General features: G+C 37.7%; 1 protein-coding gene across 1 annotated transcript; it reads left to right on the top strand.

Moving 5' to 3' along the window:
- The first annotated feature begins 976 nt into the window (after positions 1–976).
- LOC148067689 (uncharacterized) lies at positions 977–20,611 on the top strand. The gene is made up of 11 exons (XM_087806067.1): positions 977–1,126; positions 9,764–9,823; positions 9,903–9,923; positions 10,005–10,277; positions 11,711–11,831; positions 11,911–12,086; positions 12,291–12,433; positions 13,118–13,265; positions 13,430–13,611; positions 15,185–15,277; positions 15,355–20,611. The coding sequence occupies exons 2-11, from the start codon at positions 9,784–9,786 to the stop codon at positions 15,976–15,978; spliced, it is 1,821 nt and encodes a 606-aa protein (XP_087662193.1). The 5' UTR covers positions 977–1,126; positions 9,764–9,783; the 3' UTR covers positions 15,979–20,611.
- Positions 20,612–20,736: the final 125 nt, after the last annotated feature.

The following is a 20,736-nucleotide window of genomic DNA, read 5'->3' as shown; positions in this document are numbered from 1 at the left end:
TCCATCCATCCATCCATCCATCCATCCATCCATCCATCCATCCATCCATCCATCCATCCATCCATCCATCCATCCATCCATCCATCCATCCATCCAGCCAGCCAGCCAGCCAGCCAGCCATCCATCCATCCATCCTTATGTAACATCAGAACTGAAGTAAATATGTTCAGTGAAATACAAAAGTATGAATAAATAAATAAAATAAATAAATAATAATAAATAAAAGTGTTCCTCACTCGTCTCCTTTGACCAGCGGTAAATGGTGTGGAAACAGTTTTAAATTGTATTATTTCATTGTAAAATGTGTGAATGATTTAAGTGGTGCCATTGTTGAGAACTGACTGCAGCTGAACATGTGTTTATTGTAGTTGAAGATTATACAATTCTGAGTGCATTCTGTATATACAAAGCAAACATTTATTTGATTTGAAGAGATGATAAAATACAACACGTGTAAACATACTGAAGCTGTTGTTAAGGATATCATGAGATAAAAACAAAACAAGATTTAAATCTGTAGGCATACAGTAAGAGCTATAGAGAAGACCCAAACCCTGGTTAGGTATTATATCATTTCTGCTCTTTTTAAATACCTGAAAGGTGTTTTGTTGGGAAAAATATGGTATTTTCTGAAGTAGCATTAGCATGTACTTCTTAACAGGTATATAATTCATTCATTCATTTGCTATTTCAGACATTAAACCAGTCTGTGGTCCAAAAAAAAGGTCATGAGGTTCATTTTATTTCACGTTTATTTGGAAACGTGCTCCATGTTCGTGGAAACCTTTATATACATTTTAATTCACTGAAAGTACGTCCATCCTTACTCCAGTTGGTAGAGATGTAGGGTTATGTTTATGTTGACTCATCCTCCTGCATTCATTCCATCGTCTCCTCCCCTCTCCGAGCTGTAGGCGAACGTCTCCGCTCTTTCCCGACTCTTGCCGAGCGCGCCCGAGTGGAGGCGAAGAGACCGACATATTCCGAACATCCTCCAAATGTTGAGCCCGAGCGGCGGAGTGCGGTTCTTGAGGGGGACGTCGACTCATCCAAACGGCGACGAGGAGGCACGAAGAGTAGACAGACACGCAAACACGTCTCAGAGCACCGGCTTCATCTGAAAAAGGTAGAAGGTTTTTCTCTGCTAAAAGCATCGCTGCTGATGTACAGTGTGACCTAAATTTACCTGGTGTGTGACGGGTTAAATTCTGCAGTTTTTTGGTTGATCGGCTATCCCGGCCTGGGGCTGTCTGATGTCTCATGTGAAATGCCTTTACTGTGTTTTAAATAAATGGTATTTAAACTGGATGTACTTGTAGTGCATACTTAACATTCCTATGATTTATGATCTTCTCAAGTCTTGTTTTCAACTCCATCAACATGCATTGTAGTGATATTTCAATATATAAGTAAAGCAACAGGAAAAGGGGGTAAAAAAAAAAGATCCCTCCAAGGAATTCTCATCCTATTAGCACGTCAAGGTCCAGTGTTTTTCCCACACCAAACTCCTGAGAGCTTTGACAGCATCCATTATCTAAGAGGATGCTCCAGACTGCAGGACCTCAGCGCCTCTTAAAAAAGCTGCACGTATGCAGTCATGGCTTCTTGCCCTCACTGCACAAATATTTGCATCCAACAGAGTCTTCATTCTGTTGCTGCACACAGTCCAGCATCCTCCTCATCTTCACAGCTGCCTTGTGATTTCTCTGGACCTGACAGGTGTAAGAAATATTGTGGAAGTCTGTCTAATTCCTTTAATTCTGCTGTTTCTCATCCCTGAGACCCGACATGCCGATGGAACAGCTGCATTCACTGTCCTGGAAAGTAATCGTTTGATTCAATTTTGTTTTATTTATAGCAACCGAAAAATGTCAAAATCTCACGCGTGGGTTGACCTTTCGGAATTTCTTTCATCACTGTGGGGATGCAGCTACAAAATATCTCAGAGTGAAAATGAAAGAATGAAGATGGAAGACAGAGGTGTCTTTGTTTGCTCTTTCAATCCCTACATCCGCAGTCATTGAAGGCATTTCTGACGGACAACGACCTGCCTGTGCCTCCAGTAAACAGGGAGTTGGAAGGACCACAGGCTTTGATATAGAGTGGGAAGCCATGGCTTTGATTATATAAGATAAAGGGGGAGGAGGGGAAAATAAAAAGGTAACAAGTCTGGGGGAGAAGACGTCATGTGAAGATACAGCACTGACAGAGACGAGGAGATCAGAGGTGTCATGATGAAGAAAAGTGACGGAAAAGCAAGGAAAGAGAAGAGAGCGAGGGCAGCGAGGTAGAAGAAGACTGAGGCTGTGGCAGTCAGGGAGAGTTAGCAGATGGCAGATTTTCCTACGGCCTGCAGCTAGAAGCCCAAAGGACTCCATGTCAGGGAGCATGTATGTGGTTTGCACATTTGTGTCGACCGTAGGCCAGCCAAGTTTATTTATGAAGCAGAATGCGTTCATGTTTGAGGCGCGATAATGAACTCAACAATATGCAGAAATGTACACCATGTTTATTTAATTCAAGTGACCTAATAATACCAAACTGTTCCTCTTCTACCCTAATCCATCCCATCTGGATGAAGGTATACAGTTTTTTGGGGGAAAAAAACCCCAAAAAAAACATTTTTTAACATTTTGAACATCATTTGGCTCCTAATTTTAATTAAGAATAATCTTGTTTTTAAAATGATGTCTTACTTGAGTAAATAAGATAGATATTCAAACACATTTTGATTAAACAGGAGGTATATTTTTAATACAATTAATTAAGGATCAAAACAGAAGCTTGAAAAATATTTTCCGGCTCCCCCAGTGTCAGGACATTGCTACTGCAACGTTGAACTTCCATTACACTGCATACACTTGTTATGCATAACGAGTTAAAAGATTCCCCTTCTATTCATTTAAATCATGTACCATTTTTAGAGAGTTTTCGAATTATTAAAGTATTTTATAATTAAAAAAAGATTTGCTCATTTCTTTTAATTGTTCTTTTACCAAGATATTTATCATTTAAATAGGAAAGCTGATGATGTAAAATACAAATACAAAATACAAAACAATATACTATCAATTATTTATTTATTTGTCAGGGACGATGAAGTCAACATAGTTACAATACAAGTATGCAGTTGATGCGATGCATAAAGAATTTATAGCTTGTGCTAATTTTCAACTCCTGTCCCGGTTGGGCCTTTTTTTAAATATTCACAAATACACAATAAAAATCTATAGTACACAACTATTGTAAAACATTTACAGCACAATCAAAAATCATTTACATACACAGTGCTACTTACAAATGGGTACATATTTCATTCGCAAGCCAGGCTTAATTCTTTTATAATGTAATGATATAATAACATTTGTATTTGTATCTGCATGTTTCACCTTTTTTTTAACCAACAAAATTATGACTGTAACCTGTAAGAAATACCTGCTGTCGCAAAAGTGTAACTGTAGCAATGCCATGCTTTGCATTTACATTAGTTTACGAGACGTTTAAGTTTCTGGTTTATCTTCCTGGTAAGTTCAAAAAGTCTCACAGTACTTCATATGAAATCACTTGTGTGGTGGTCATGTGACACTCACAGACACACAGGTCGTGAAGAGCATCGTTATATAGCTGGAGATATATTCTACAGAGGTCACAACTGTTTGAAATTAAACCATCATTAAAGAAAATGTGAAAAATAATGTAAAAAAAAACAACTAACCATTTAACCTCCAATTGTTTAAATGACATATGAGCTGCTTTGTTTTATTTACATAAATATATTTACTAGACTATTATTCAGTTTAGACCTTTATGAATGAATGTACAGTATATAGTAATAATAATAATGTCTATTTGTATTCGCCTTTCTAGACCAGGGTCACAAAGCACTTTGACAGTCATGCATTCCCCCATTCACACACAATCACATACTGATGTAGGATGTAACACATGGACATCAGGGTAAAGTGTCTTGCTCAGGGACACAATGCCACAAAACTGGTCTGGGATTGAACCTCTGCAACCTCTCAGACTGCGAGCAACCACTCTACCATCCGAGCTATGACGACCCCAAAATGTACATTACATTACATTCTGTGAAAGACAGATACAGGAAACAGCTTCTAAAACAAGTGTATTAATCAACTACTCTAAAGTAACCCAACAGAACCTCAAACTAAATTGAAAGTTGCTCTAAGTGAGTACTTGTCTGTCGGCACAAATGCATAACAGCCTTATTTATGAGCTTGCTAGGACATATTCCAATACAATATTATAGACTTTTCACTGCAGTACAACTTTATTTCTCCATTAGTCAAGCTATAACAACATATTTATGATTTCAACTAATCATGAAAAAACAACAAACAAGCCATGTCAGAGAAATGTAATGTGACTAAAATAACCTTATGCTCCTTAAAAATGTGACATAATTCTAAGACACAGATGAGTTTCCCTAATCCCTCCTGTGTTTTTGCTCTATTTGTATTTGATGTATCATGTAAACTGTCTGCATCTTTGTTGAGGACTACAGATGGGAAGTAGCATTGTGCTAAATCTGGTGCAGCAATCTTTTTAATGGAACTACACATTGTCCTTTAAACTAAACTGAATCTAAATCTGAATAGACAAAAGAAAGAAAGTGCTTCCAAAAATCTACAAAAATAAACTTAATTTATCACATAATACTTGCTAAAAATTTGTCTTTGTGAGTTTAAAATGTGCTACACAGTGAAGAAGGCTCAACTCTCAGATGTACCGCAGTAATAGAATTATGGTGGAATAAGAGTAGGCAGAAAATGAGACACAATTGTTCTTTGGAAGAGACGCTGTTCTGTGTGGCGCAGCATGATTGGATATATTAGAGCGTTTTCTGTTTCTGTTTCTGCATTATGATAGCTCAGTTAGCACAGGATGGCCACGAGACGTCAATACTTGTTGAGACAGGCTTGCAGACTCTGGGTTCTTTGTGCAGTTTTCTATGAACATCTTTGACAAATTTGATTTATATTGTGTCGTCTAATGTTTAATTGATGTTACTGTTGTCTCACTGTAAACTTTGGGCCATTTTTGTCAAATTGTATGTGTCACAATTCTGTTCCATATTTATGTAGCAGGTGTGAACAAGTACTATATTAATTTCACCAAAAACCATTTGATTTTTACAATTGTTTTATTTTGAAACTCTTTTTCTTTCGTGTGGGGGGTGTGTGCGAGTGAGTTTTTGTAGCTGTGGTGTTCCTCTGTGTAACAATGCTTTTTTTTCTTTTTAGAGTCCTGCAGAAATATATGAATATATATATTTTTTTCTTCCATTTTGGTCACCGAAGAAATCGAGGAAGACCTGGTTACATTTACTTGATAAAGCTAATTTCGAGTAAAATGACTCTAGAATTGTGTAGTCATCACAGAGATGTAAAGAATGTATATTTTACATTATGATGATGGACTACTATGTATAACCCGTTATGTGGGAGGACTGTAATAGTATTAATAATAATAAAGACTGTAATAGTATGAAACAATTAGTCTGGGAAGACTTGTTCAATTGTGTCTGCGTAACTGGTTACCAGTCTATTGTTAAGGAGAACAGGATAGAAAGATGTGTGTCATCTAACAGAGGGTTTGTTTAATGTACTGGATGTAATGATGTTTTCTAACAAGCAAACCTAAGACAAACAGGTGGTCGTGACGACTGATATTCTTGGAAAATCAGTTAATGTAGGCAGAGGTTTGCAATTGTGTTTCCAGTCCTTTGTTTTACATTGTATTCAGACTGCAAAAGCACTTGTGCACACAATATCTTAACCACTGTTAAACCAATGGCTCCACAGAATTCCCTATGCATTGTATCTCTAAAAGGAATATAGAATGAACAAGAACAAAACATTGTATCATCCGTTTTTTGTACCATTTGTCCCATCGAGCTCCGATCATTTAACATCTGCAGGAAACTCCTCTGCATGTTCTACCGGTCTGTGGTGGCCAGTGTTTTATGCTGTGGTGTGTTGGGGTGGGAATGTGTCATAGAGTCAACAGGTTGATCAGGAGAGGGCTGACTGTGTGGTTGGCATGAAGCTGGACTCACTGGTGACAAGAGAGGAGATCACTGGACAAACTACTGTCCATCATGGATGACAGTCATCCTCTCAACACTGTCATCAGTGAGCAGAGAAGCAGATGGAGAGCTATTAGTTGATTTAATTCTGAGTTTGGGGGCAGGATTGGAGTGAAAAGATGATTCTATTCCATGTTAATCTTTGTATCCTCTTCTGCGAGTAAATTTTCTTTAATCTATGTTCTTTTTACTTAAATTTTGTCATCCCTTGCACCTTGTTCTTTTTATTGCACTTTGTTCTTGTTCTTGTTTTTATGAATCTATTGTCTGTGTGTCTGCTGAGAACTGGAAAACCAATCTCCTGAAGGAGATCTCCATAGGGATTAATAAAGTTTATCTATTTATTTTGGTTAAAAGTCTGACTTTCAAAGTGTCTATACAGTATTCAATCTTCATCAAGCTGAGCCTCAGAGAAGTCTTCTGCAACAGTGCTTTAGTTGTGCTGCAGAGCTCCTGATCACTCCTGGGCTCCGAGATGAAAACTGCTGCAAACCGACTCCTAAGACACATCTTCATCATCATCACAAACAAGACTTTACTGCAGCAGCTCCTCCTCTCAAGTCGTTATTCAAATAAATACAGTGTGAATAATCTAAAATGAATATGTGGAAATGGTCATTTGGGGACAAATTTAATAGAGGGTTATATAGCAAACATTACTGGTACGTATTTAAGGTCAGAGGTTTCTTGCTCAATCACACAACGGGCCAAAATATTATGGTGCTCTTCCTTGAAAAAAAAAGTATATTCATCAGGCTGTTCAATACAGGACGTGTTAGTCTGATTGTGAAGTCATCTTTTGGTACTTGGACACACTTCATTGTGCCATTGCTTGTCCTCCATTCAATGTATTTCCCTGACATCGGTTTTACTTAAAATACATTTCTCTGTATAGTTTTTGACATTAATAACTCTAGCGCTTTTTCAAATCTTTAACACTGGCATATTTATATGTCACAATATCAACATGATAAATCATCTAATTTGATGTCGACCCAACCACCCAGCAGGCCACCTAAAATGACTCAGACCAATCTATTGCATGACCTACTTTATTTATAGCTCTATAAAATGTCACCAACCCCAATAATCTGATCTCCAGTCAACAAAAAGAAGCAACAAGCCTTAAAATACAGACTGAAAGATCGTTGGTTTGGTTTTATAGGCTATTTTGTATATCTGTGTGCCTTTTTCGCAAAACAACTGAAAAAGTGATCAACAGATATTCAGAAATTTTAACAATGGTAAAAGGCACAGAAGATTCATGTTTGGATGTGTTCTTTATTTACCATCTGGATTTACAAATCATTAGAAAATCCATCACTCTCTGTGGTGAAGAGGATCTGACTGCACAGGCTAAAGTATATCCATCTAATGTCCAATGACATCAATAGTAACTCAAAGTCATCAAATGAGAAATCAAAATGAAATAAATGCAGGTCAATAATCTTATTGTAGGCAATTGCTTTTCAGCATTTAAATCCTTAGTGTTTATGAAAAGGTGATGTATCACAGGAAAAGGCCAAATGAAATTTTAAATTCATGTTTCAAATTGAAGTGTTCATGAGCACATCAGAGGCAAAAATGCAATGTGAATAGTGTCTCCCTTTTGGCAGTTCATGTGTCAACACGCAAACTGAAATGAGTCTTGTTTCCAACAAGTGACAACACCCCATGGCCGCCTTTGACCCTGTCATCAGTTTAACTCCCAACAGACCACAACAACATCAGCAGCAACATCAGCAAATGTAACATTAGTGGTGAGTGTTAAGAAAGCCATGATCTTGTATTAGAGCACCAAACATATTGTTAACAAGGATACATGTAGATGCGTTCTGCAATTAAATATAATTTTCATCGATACCTTTCTTGTCAAGAGGATGCTTCACAAAAAAAGACATTTTAAATATTTGTTGACAAGTCTTCTAGCAACATACTCCAGTTACATTTTTTAGATTATGACTTTATAAATCAAGTTCCTCTGCACACCGCGACTCCAGCTGAGTGAATCAATCTAATGTCAGACCTCGGTAATGTGAACAAGGATTGCTTCTGGCACGAAATCAAAGGGGAACATACTCTGCAATCCTTTTAGTACCACTTAAATTCTGCCTTCGTAAACATCCGCAATTTACCATGAAATATATCTGTGAGCCGCCTCTGGGCCCTTTTAAAATTTTAGCAAAAACATCACAATCCTTGCTCATTATTCAGTTCCACTGATTAAATGTACCTCTATCCTTTAGCTGGAAGTAGAGATTAATGTAGAGAAGTGACTATGACATTCTGATGTCCTACAAATTCCTTTGATGATTCACGATCTAATAAAACGAGTGATGGCATCGTAACTCGTCTGATGGTTTTTTATCCTGATGAGATAGTGTCTCCAAGTTTCTCCGAGATCAAGTGACGCAAATGTTGGAATGTGTTGTGTATTACTTGAAGTACATGAAACTATGATGAGATCCGAGCTCACATGTTCAAGTTTATCAGGACACTTGTGAGAGAAACGTTGGCTCTCAGCCGTTTAGCCCCAGGAGACGAGTGGCGTGGTCTTCAGCTGCTGCCTTCAAACCCTCTGCTGACTGTTGCCACTTGATTCTGTCCCTATGATGCTTCAGCACAGGAAGCAATCAATGTATACTGTAACTGTACATTTGAAATAAATGGTTTAAACCGGTTTAATGTCAGCATTATTTTCACTGACTGAAGTACAGATAAAATTAAAATAAAATGGAACAACCTGTAAAAAAACTAATTTCAAGCACAAAAAAATCAGCAGGACTGGTTTCTCTGTAACTTGATGGTTCATGTGAATTATGTATTATACTTATTTTCTCTATTTTACTTGAGTAATATTGATCGAAAAGCAGCTTGACACGTCAAGAGTCACATGCTTATATGAATAAATATTGTCATAAAAGACTATCGTGGAGACCCAGCAAGAGAATGAATACAGGAGGTAAATAAAAGGAATACAATTTAACATACGGAAACAAACAAAACGCAATACTAAGGTCTAAAAGGACGGCGGCAAACAAAATCCTTCCTCTTAGTCCAAGTTCAAAAGTTCAGAAATATAGAGCAATAATCTATAGCAGGGTAGTTGCGAGACACAAAATAAAGCTTTTTCAGGCAGTAATAATCAATAAAATTAAACAATTTAATTTGGTTTTTTTTCTACAGCAAGGTATCAAATGTGGCACAGACTGGTACCTTTCCCTGACTCGTGGTTTGGGACCACTGCTGTAAAACACTTTTCCCATTCTCGCTTGCAGCTCTGCGTTTATTAATAATAATAATAAACATAATATTTATTTAGCGCTTAAGCTAACTATGATCATCAATTTTTTAAAATGCTAAACAAGGCGTCAAAGTATGTAGATGAAATACAATATGGGTATGAAGGAGCTGCTTGCCAGAGGTCTTCACTCTCCTGAGCACTTTCCTAGTTATTTTTATTAGTGTAATATGTCTTACACTGGTAGACATGTGCTCCTTTGTGTTGAGAAGTTGGCCTGCAGAAAGTATAGGTTATGTCTGGCTTGTCCAGTTTCCCGACCTGGTTTTCTGATAATATGTATTCAGTGATTCATTTCTTTTGTATTGTTAAATCACATTTTTTTAACTTAAAACATTATTTTTCTCAAGGCTCATAACGGTTTGACAGGATGCAGACGGTGATCGCTCTCAGCGTTCTTCTCACCCTCGGTACGTGTGAACGCAGGAACATATCAGTGTGTTTAAATTATAAAGACATCATTCTCACGCCTTTCCTCTCTTCTTACAGCTTTGTCTACACCAGTCAGAGGTGATGTCCCAACACATTTAATTTGAATGATTTAACCCACAAACACGACTGAACTATGTCTCTGTCCTCGTCAATCATTAGACGACGAGGTAAAGACCTTGTTCCACGGGGAGGACTTCCACATCCAACTCTCGGCGCCGGGGTTGGACATCACTTTCCGGGCCGAGGCGACCAGCCGATCCAACGAGGTGTTCCTGATGCGGGGAGGCCGTGTGATCAGCCAGAGGGTGAAGATAAACCGCCATCTCAGCCATCTTAGTGTAGACTCTGTGGTGGAGGCAGACGAGGGGATCTACACTGTGAAGGACCCGAACAACCCGCAGGACTACAAACGTATCAGGCTCTATGTTCGAGGTGAGTTTATTTAATTTAATCGTGGATAAAATGAAAGTACACATGGCGTTGCTGTAAGCATTTGAACACAATTGAGTTATTCTGTTGTGTTTTCATTTGACATTGATTATTTGGCAAAGTTTGAATGCTGTATTTCTACTGTTTCAGGCCTTGACAGGTCCTTAGTTTGAATTTAAAGTAGATAATTCAAACTGTTATTACATACAGCACATTAAAAAATATAGCATGCTTAAAAAACGAAATATCTCATGTTAAAATATAAAGTGAATGAATAAGGATCATCAAAAACAGAGGCTACACCAATCAACATAAAGTAAAACCATGGAAAACTGATTTTTTTTTGTTAACAGAAATATTTAACATCATATTCTCTGAAAAAGATCCTTTATAAGCTAAATTAATTCATAATAAATATTAAATTCTAAAGGGCTCAAAAGCTGCACGCCATTATAGGATGAGTAGTATTTATCTGCTAGAATAGCAAAATGAATGTATCTTGTGACACAAATATAATTGAATTGAAGCCTGACTTTGACTTGTCCTAGATGTTCTTCAAGCAGGAGCGCTGGGTGGAATTCTTAATTACCTTGTCTGATGAATAACAATATGATGTCCTTGAAATATAAGATTTGTTATTCCCTTTAAATGCAAAAGTCAACAAAATGAGTTGTTGGATCAACAGTTTAACTCTTTTCTTCTATTTTACTTACTGTAGATCAACTCAAACAATTCCCTCAATTCATTATCAGAAAAAAAGATAAAAATCAATTTTTTTGAAGACAAATTTCCCTTTCAAGCAGTCTCCTCTTGTAATAAATCTTTTGTCAGTGTACAGCAGACAGTGTCATTTATTATCTTGTCTCGGAGCAGTCAGCTGCCAAATAAACCTCACACTTACATTTCCTGTTTGTCCTTCAAATCAGTGGTTATCACGCTGAGGGAGGAGGTGGAAGTGTGTGCATGATCGTCCATATGGAGTCAGTAATGTCTATGTGTCTTTATCTGTCCTTGTCAGAGGGCGACAAGCTTGTAATTATACTGCTCTTGAACCACCAGCCCACTCCTTTTCTCTTTCCTTGTTGCTGTTTTCTTGTCCGTATCTCCTCTTCTCTGTCCTCTCTGTGTATGTTTTGTTCCTAAAATGTGCATCAGTGCTCCTTCACTTCTCCGCCATCTGTTGCTGATTCATGACATCTGTTACGCTCTTATTTCCCACAAATTATTCAATCTTCGTCCCTCTTATTTCATGGGATACACAATGTGTGTCATTGACAGGATTTAATGCAAATGTTGTTCATTTTTATTTAAAATATAGACTGAATGCTTGATTCGTTTCTTGAAATGTTTTTCTTTAAATGTAAAAAAAAAAGCATTTAAATTACTGATTTCATAAATGGAAAGTTTGATTTTACATCTCTGCTTGTGTTGTCTAGATTGCACAAATGAGCAGGTCATCAAATATGGCGAAAACTTCAACCTTCCTCTCCTGGGGGTCACACCTCCCATCACTCTGGAGTATCGACCCATCGCCGTGGAAGCCAATCAGACGTCAAAGTAACTCCAAACACTTACGATAATCTCTTCAGCCGCCCCGGGATGTAATGGATTAATTACTCGTCTTCCTTTCTCTCAGGCCCGCTCTGGTGCTGCTCACCAGCACCGGGATGTCCAGGGAAGGCTACCAGGGTCGCATCAGCGTCAACAGCCGCCACGTCTCGCTCAGCAGCGCCACCGGGGCGGACGAGGGCAGCTACACGATCAGTGATGAAAAAGGTGTCATAAAAAGGAAAGTGTGTCTCAATGTTAAAGGTGAGAGAAACGACCTGGATGCGTATTTGTTATGAATCATTTTTACAGACAAGCAGCTTTTGTCAGGATGTTGTTGTTGTCTGATGAGTTTTTAACGACCATAATTATAATGGATTCTCACAGACGTGATGTGTTTACAGGATCCATAAGGCAGTCACTGTCAACCATGTGTTTGATCATCTGACTTTCCGTCTCTTCCCTCAGAGCACCTGAACTTTGTCACTCTGCCACACGGGAGCAGGTTGAAGGTGGACTTGGTTCTGAACAGCACTTTGGTTCGCCTGTACTACACTGCAGAGATAGACCAGACCAAACATCTTCTGATGGACAGGGGCGAATTCACAAATGTAATCATCTTTCATTGGCGTCCCGGTTTTTACATGGTTATAAGTTTTACATTAACCTCATTGTTCCTTTGCGGGGTCGCAACATCTTAAGATTTGTTTCATTTCGGTAGAAATCTTTTTCTAAAAGAGTATTTTGTCCACAAGTCATGGCATAATGAATATATAACATATTGCATGAAATCAATCACAACTATACAGTACAATTCTCTCAAAAGATTATATATTTTAATATGTTGCTTAATCCAAGTGTTTTCAAAGATTGACTCGGATTTTGAAATGGATGAATGGTTGGATGGTTGATGGGTTAGCTGGTTGGTTGGACCAAACTTTTTTGCCAACTAAATAAGATTTTTCATGCTTCATTTATTTCAAATATGAGGATTTCTTGTCATCGAAATCAATGACTGAGAGAGTAGCTTTAAAAGTATTTAAAAGGAAGTGAAGACGCTATAATTATAAGAAAATGTTGTTTTAAAACATTTTAAGTCTACATTGTTCCCATCGTCTTATAAACAACAGTGTGTTTAAATTAAGTAAAATCGTTAGTGAAAAATAATGCCACCTTCCATCTGTTTTGATCATACCATACATAAAAATAAATACATAATCCATGTTTTTTTCTAGATTTTATTTCAGTCATCACTGACCTTTTTGTCAATATCTGTCCATCTGTATCTCATGCAGGCTCAAAAGGAGTTGGGATTCGAGGACCGTCTGTCTTTGGAGGGCTCTGTTGTTTATCTGGAAGAATTTAAGAATTCCGATGCCGGCCAGTTCACCGTCACCGACATCCTGGGGTTCCCCGTGTCAGTCAACAATTTTAAGATTGAACGTAAGATGGCCATTGAATAGTACTGACATTTCTCTGATTTATATATTTTCGTGGATTTGTTAGATTTGTGTAAAAATCCATCATTCAAGCACAGCTGCTGTTAAACGAGTCATGCAAAGGTTAGTTGAATTATTGAGATGTTTTCCCATCGTGTTTCCATCCAGCCTTCAAACTGGACTCGCTGTACGTGGCCATCATCGCTCTCCTGGGCCTGCTGGTTCTGCTCCTGCTGGCGTGTCTGCTCTCCTGCCTGATGAAGGTGAAGAAGAGGGCCAAGAGGAACGCCGAACTGGAAAAGATCGCCCAGAACGCTGGCAAAGAAGACGAGGGCGAAGCGTTTAGACAGGTTAGAGCGAAGTAGACACAGTCTGATGAGAATAAGCATTTGAGAGATGAGTTCATAATAGCAATCCATCTTCCGAGCTAAAATGCTTATTTGGGAGTCATCAGCATCTAAATTGCTGCCATCTTTCTGCCTCTCATAGTCCGCCTGCACCGCCGTCCTGTCTTTGTCTCGTAATGCTTATGTCTGTTTTGTGTCTGTTTACAAGACTTCATCATTTGATTAGTTTGAATCTAATAAACATTTGGAAGTCTGACTGGATTGTGTAAATTCAATTTTTCTGAATCCACTCTTCACCTTTATAAGAAAGCACTTTCATTTTGTCATTAAAGGTCAACCAACAGCATTTTTGAGTATATTATCTACTAACTTCAAATGTATAAGGATAAACTATATAACCTCAATCACGACCATCATCATCACAATCAAAAACATGCCAATAATTTCCCCATTTATAATCATATACATACTTAGATTGGTTGTAATGACAAGATAAGTGTTTTCACATCTTCCTCTGTCACACTAATATCCCTTTATGCTCCATTTATAATCTGTTCTATAATCTGTCATTGCTAACAATATGGAAGTATATCATTGCAATCATAATATTGAATGTTTTCATTTAACATTTTATATGTTGAAACTGATATATGTATATAGATCTATATATATATATACATATATAGATCAATATCTATCTATATATCTATCTAATTATTATATCAATAAATATAATAAATATATTTATTGATCCTGCGGGATCAATAAAGTTCTACCTTCTCTCTCTCTCTCTCTCTCTCTATCTCTCTCTCTCTCTCTCTCTCTCTCTCTCTCTCTCTCTCTCTCTATATATATATATATATATATACATATAAGCAATTCAATGATGAATAAAAAAAGGTGTCATATATACATAATTGAATTCAATCATTTCATTGAATAATTTGATTCCATAATTAAGTTATTTACTATAATATATCTTATGAAATGTTGGTATATTTGTGCCACCAGACAATACCAACAGAGTACAGCTAATCCTGGTGGCACTATTTTACCAACATTTTTCTTTAATCATTGTAATTACAGTACAATACGAAACCAAGGGGACGTGGAAGAAAAAGCATATATCGTGAATTGAATTATTCAATAAAAATGGTCTGTGATCACATTTGAATGGAAGTAGATAACAGGCCTAAATTGAATTGTGAACTGTGCAAATTCAGTCACCATCAATTTGATAGCGTCTGCGAACAGAATGAAGTGCCGTCTTGAGGTCAGAGCTTAGGAAGCTTCATCAGCCCATCAATAGATATTATAAAAGTAATCTGCACATTATTTCATTCATCGCCGTCATCCCAGCTGTCATTCTCACCTGTGATCGCTCATCATAGATACTTTCACCATGATCTATATTACGATGAGATTACTAATCGTTTGTAGCATCCTTCTTACATTAGGAAACAAATTAAAAATGTATGGAATTTCTGGCCATGAATTTCCCCAGGGCCTACATCTGAACGTCTACTCAAGCAGAAAGTTGTATAAGCGGATGTTGTTTCTGTATGTGTCCTCGCAGGTGGTCAAAAACATCACCAAGCTCAGTGAAGAGTCCAAGCACTCTCAGGCTGATAACACCGAGAAGTCTCAGAGCACCGAGGTGGACATAAAAGTAAGTGAGCTCCTACTCTCTCATCGTAATAAAAGTTGAGAAATTTCCTGGTTTCATGATCTGTTGCGTGTACTCAGGGCCTGGAAGTCTCTTCCAAAGAAGTGGGGATCGGAAACCTGGAGACCAGTGACTCCGGAGTCGGCTTTAACACGGCCCTTCCGCTGGACACTGACACGGATGTCGCCGACCAGATCCCTGACTCTGAAGCTGTGAGCATCTCTATCGCTCCCGAGGCAAAGCCAAGTCCACCTCGTGCTGAGCCCAAAGCCGCTGCTCCAACACCTCCTGAGACGAGGCCTAGTCCAGTATCTGAAACTCAAGCCACGCCTGTGAAACAACCGGAGAAGCTGGACGTATCTAACGCAGATGAGGTGAAACTCAGTCCCGCTCCGAGCCCAGAACCTAAACCCGCTTTGAGTCCGGCAGCTTCAAAACCTACGCCGAGTCCAAACCTTGAGCCGAAGCAGGCTGCCCCAATGGCCGTCACACCTGAAAGTAAGAGCTCTCTGGCTCCCACTCCTGAGGCTCCCAAGTCCACCACGCCAGAACCCATCATAAATGGAACCCCTGAAGCTGGTCCAGATCTTAAAATCGAAACCTCGGCTCCCAAAGCAGTCCCTCCTAAAACCCCTGAAGCGGAGCTGAAATCAAGCGTTGTTGGGAAGGAGAGCGCCATGCCTGAAGAATCCAAAACCACCTAAGAGCCAATGGTCCTCCGATACACCCAGACCACCGCGGACAATTGATCTCCCCTCTACCCGGTTACAAAGAATCACTTCGATTGAGGCGAGATTTTTCATTTTCATTACCACTATATCACCCTGATGTTAGCAACTCACTTGACTATTAGCAAAAACTAGCTCTTGAGGTACATAACATAACATTAAACGCTATAATCTCCTGGATTATTAATTCGTTCCTCAATCTATTTCCTAAACTTAAACTGCCAGAATGCAACATCAATCCATAGCAGAGTTTACAGCAACATTTTTATTGTTTTTTTTTAAACTTACAACTTGGTGCTTTTTCACGTCACATCTTCTGCAATGGATTCCAAATTTTACCTAAGGAGTCTCGCAAAAATCATATTAGTGGATCATAACACCATAGCAGTAATTCATTGAATAGATGCCAGTTTTAGTGCGCTTTAGTGAATAATTCTCATGTGATCATTGAATTTCAAACTGCTGACTCGGCTCTTTCTCTAACAGCATTATGCAGGAGATTTTCAAAGGCTGTCTGTGGTTATGGGGGTTAAAAAAAAAGAAAAGGATGAACAAAACAAACATTTCTTTTGGGGCGTTTTGTATTTGAAAACAGTGTTTACAAATAAAACAAAAAACATTGAATTTCTTAACCAGTTAAAAGAAACAATACTTAAATGCTATTAACCATAATGTGCTGAAATTGTTCTTGCCTTGTTTTAGCTGTGCTCTTTAGCGCTCCCTAGGTGGATTCAAACTTTGCTGATGTAAATACAAATCACTTCTGGCTCAACTAATCCGTAAACACGCATGTTTGTGCTCTTAGGAATGTCCGTAGATGCCCGTGTTAACCCCCATAAACTCGATGTTTTAATCTTCAAAACTACAAAACTTCCTGCTGAATATTGTTGAGGTTCCTCATTATGCTGCACAATTACAACCCTTTGATGGTTTTCTAAAGTGTTCAGCACTATCAAAGAAAGTGTCAAAAGTTTGGAAAGCAAGAGCCAGGATTTGGTGTTTACAGGCCAAAACTATACTGAGCATGCACTGCAGTTTTGGTAGCAAGAGGGTGTCCAAATCATTTTAAATGGCCCGCAGCATCTGGAAACCAGAGAATTTAAGAAGCTGAATCTGTATAAAAAAAACACTTAAGCTCTTTTTCTAAGGATCCTGTGTGTAAGAAAAGTTCTACAACGTTTAACTACTAATTGATGTCATTTGCAAAGTATTCCAAACTTTTCCCTCCTTTTGGTCCAAAGTTTACAATTTAAGTGTTACACTTCATGTTTTACACTGGATTATTAGGTTATTCTTGTGCAAATGATTATGTGTAGTAAAAATAACTTGTAAATATGTTTGAAAATAAGGCATATATTCAGCTTTCTTTAGTTTTCCTTTTTTTTGTTCATAAATTATATTTGATCTTATGTTATATATAATATTTTTTAATAGTTTTTCCTAAAGAAAGTCTTTAAATTATTCAAGAACAATCCGGACACCTGCTTAGGCATTCTTTCCTGGTCCAAGTATGTTGTGGTGTATTTCAAATGTTATACTTTTTATATTAACACCTGTTTTGTGGTTTAGAACAAAAACAAAAACAAGCACAAGTCATGTTTATCGAGCTTAATAGGACTGAATACTAACTTCTAACTTTGTTATGTTTGGGGATTAATTAGACACACGTACGACGATTTGAAATCTAGTGTCAGGTTTTAGATGAGATGTCAGATTTAATACTGATGTTACAATTACATTGATTTGTTTTTAGTACAATTGAGCCTCCCTGCTAAATGAAAAATTGTAGTGTTGGAAAGAACACAGATCGATTGTCAAATACATTCGGGTGACAAAAGGGGGAAAACACAAACAATATTTGACTTATTAATGAAGCTAAACTTTTTACAGCACTAACCAGTTATCTTTTTTAAATATTAGTTTGTCCTTACAACACATTTGCTGTTTTCATATTTAATAAATGCAAAGCCACATTATTAATGAGGAGGCTGTTAAATGTTATATTCATGTTTCTTCAGGCTTTCCAAAATCAACTTAAGAGGGGAAATCTATTGTCATCGTTTCAGTGGCAATTGTCATTTCTGTGAAGCCTTGTTGTCATGACGATATTGTATGTGTGGTTTTCACAGGTCACCCGTCTGTGTCCTCCAGCCGTGTAAATCTTGCATGTGTCGTCCCCATTGAAGAATGTTTTTATCGTCGTCGTATCATAGCTAACAACTATTTACAATTTCTTGACCAATTGTACATGCAGAATATGAGATACTGTATATATATACACACATACTATGCTATATCCACTAACACCCTGAGCCTGTCTGAGTTGATGACACCCGCCGCCTTGCTCTCACAGTGTTTGTACTGAAATATAACTGCAGCATGACTCCGAGGTGTGTTTAAACCGGCTTTTATCAGTGTTTGCGTAACGTAAAAAATCAAGTTTGCATTATCGCACGGCGAGGGTCTGAGCTGAATCTATGCATCGGCTGCTTGTACAGAGTGGAAATAAGTGTTAACTCTCCATCTGTCGTGGTTTAAGGCGTCTTGAAATGTCTGGAAACAAGACGCTTGTTTCAAATTTATGAGTGTAAATGTGTGATAAACACATTACGTTCAGAAGTGTAATTGAAGGACTGTGTCTTTAATTTAGTGCCTGATATTGATACATTTAATAGTCGGTCTGTGTTCCAAAGTGCAACCGCTATTTAACCTTGTCTATATACTGTATGGTGTCAGGGGTGGGCTGGCTGGTTTGTATACTTGTTGAAGACAGGACAGCAATTGTTTGCTAAAATAATAATGATAATGAGTATGCCTCCTAGAAGGAAAAAGTTTGTTCACAATTCTCCTTAAAGGTTGGATATGTGTTGGCCAATAGAAAATCCCTCGACACACATGCAGCGTTAATTGTGATGTGAAAGAGGAAGCTCTAGTATTAAATGTCTTTGTTCTACTGTAGAACATCATCAGTGCTAAGACATGAGTCTGTCTATGTTCAACATGTCCCAGCAGCTGTAGTGACCAATAGAGATTATCAAGAGATTGTTGGAAACTGCCTGTAGAGTGATTTTTAACACTAATTTAAAGGCAAACTTGTAGTTTGATGCTTAAAGCTATTATATATTCAACTGCTAATGATGGGATGTTTGGTTAATGTCATCGTTTGTTGAAGACCTTAAGATAAATGATTATATAATTATATTTTTGTTTAACAGATATACATATATATAAAATATTTTCTTCAGATGTTGACAAAATCTTCTAATAAGAAGAAATATTACAACCATTCATCTTATTGGCCAGATTTCGTTGTTGGTGCAATGATTGAGATGAGGGTCTCCTGGAAGGAAAATTTAAGAATATCACAAAAAAATCCCTAAATAAGATAACAATAGATTAGATTGGATTAGAGTTGAGTTAAGAAAAAACCTATTGTGGATGGGATCCGGCTCACTCAGAAACAAAGAAACAATCAGATTTTTTTTTAAAGATGAGTAAGACCTTGATAAGACTGTTGACCCAACCTATATATATCCACATTCATATGGGGCCAGTAGGCTCCAATCTTGCCTCTTGCATGGTGCAAAATGCTATCATCTCCTTTTTCTATGGCACTGACCTTTCATTTTTACATGTCCAGAACTTGCCTCCTTCCTCAGTGCTCTCTCAAAGTAAGCAGAGATTTTGTCCATGTTGACAATGACAGGACGGGGCTTTGTCGATGTGCATGTGCTGAACTTAAAGGTAAAGTTGTATCCTGTTGGTCCATAAAATGTGGTGATATGTATGATGAAAACTACCACTTACTGCACATATAACAGCAATATAGTGTGTGCAATAAAGTCAAAAAGGTAGTACTTTTGATAAGGCACAAAAAACAGAAAAGTTTTTGCGTCCACTGCTTAACAATTATTTTCTGAAGAAAATTGTACAACTTGAATAGGTTAGAAGTGAGAGTCTTCTGTCCTGGACAATTCCATGACAGATTTGAAAGAGAATTTCTCTTGCTTGTTCTTGGATTGTCTTTTTTGGGGAGAGGAAAGTATGCGCTTTATTGTAATTGTATTGTACTGTAATGCGTAAGCATTAAGTTTGGAGTGGAACTTCTTTTCCCTCTTTAAAACTATAAAACATTTTTAAATATTAACTCCAAGGATTTGGCAGGAATCTCAGAAGGACAGGACCAGGAAGGTTTATATCTCTAGGTAGCATCTGTGTTTAATTTCATTAACAATGTAAAGCCACAATTGAGTTGATGATACAAACCATCAGTGAGGTGAATGAGTGACTGTTAAATCTGTGTGCTGCTCTCCTATCATAACACTAACTGATCCACAATGTAGAGGTGTTAGTGTGAAGATAAGCTTTTTGTTTACAGTTTACCAGCATCTTAAAGAAAAGCTCAGTGTAGTGATTTTAGGAGACACCTCCAGTACCGAACCCTCCCACTAACAAGTCACCACTGCTATTGTTGCACTAAAAGTGAACTGACCCTGTGTATACATCCTCTTTTTACACCAAGATGTCACCTGGTTGTTTTGTAAAGAAAAGATTTGCTTTCTTTATTTCATGTCCTTCAAAAAGAAAATAAACAAAAGATAATTCAGAACCGTTTGTCCAGGCGTTTTTTTCTTCCCGCCTCAGTTATTATTAACCTTCTATCACGTCTCAATGTCAGCCGTTGTTTGTGTCAGGGGTGTCATGTGTCACCAATCACTATTTATATTGCACAAC

The sequence above is a fragment of the Callionymus lyra genome, chromosome 13 (assembly GCF_982586985.1).
Source record: "Callionymus lyra chromosome 13, fCalLyr1.hap1.1, whole genome shotgun sequence".
NCBI classification, from domain to species: Eukaryota; Metazoa; Chordata; class Actinopteri; order Syngnathiformes; family Callionymidae; genus Callionymus; species Callionymus lyra.
Note: the sequence above shows the minus strand (reverse complement) of the source record. Positions and strands in the feature narration are given on the sequence as shown.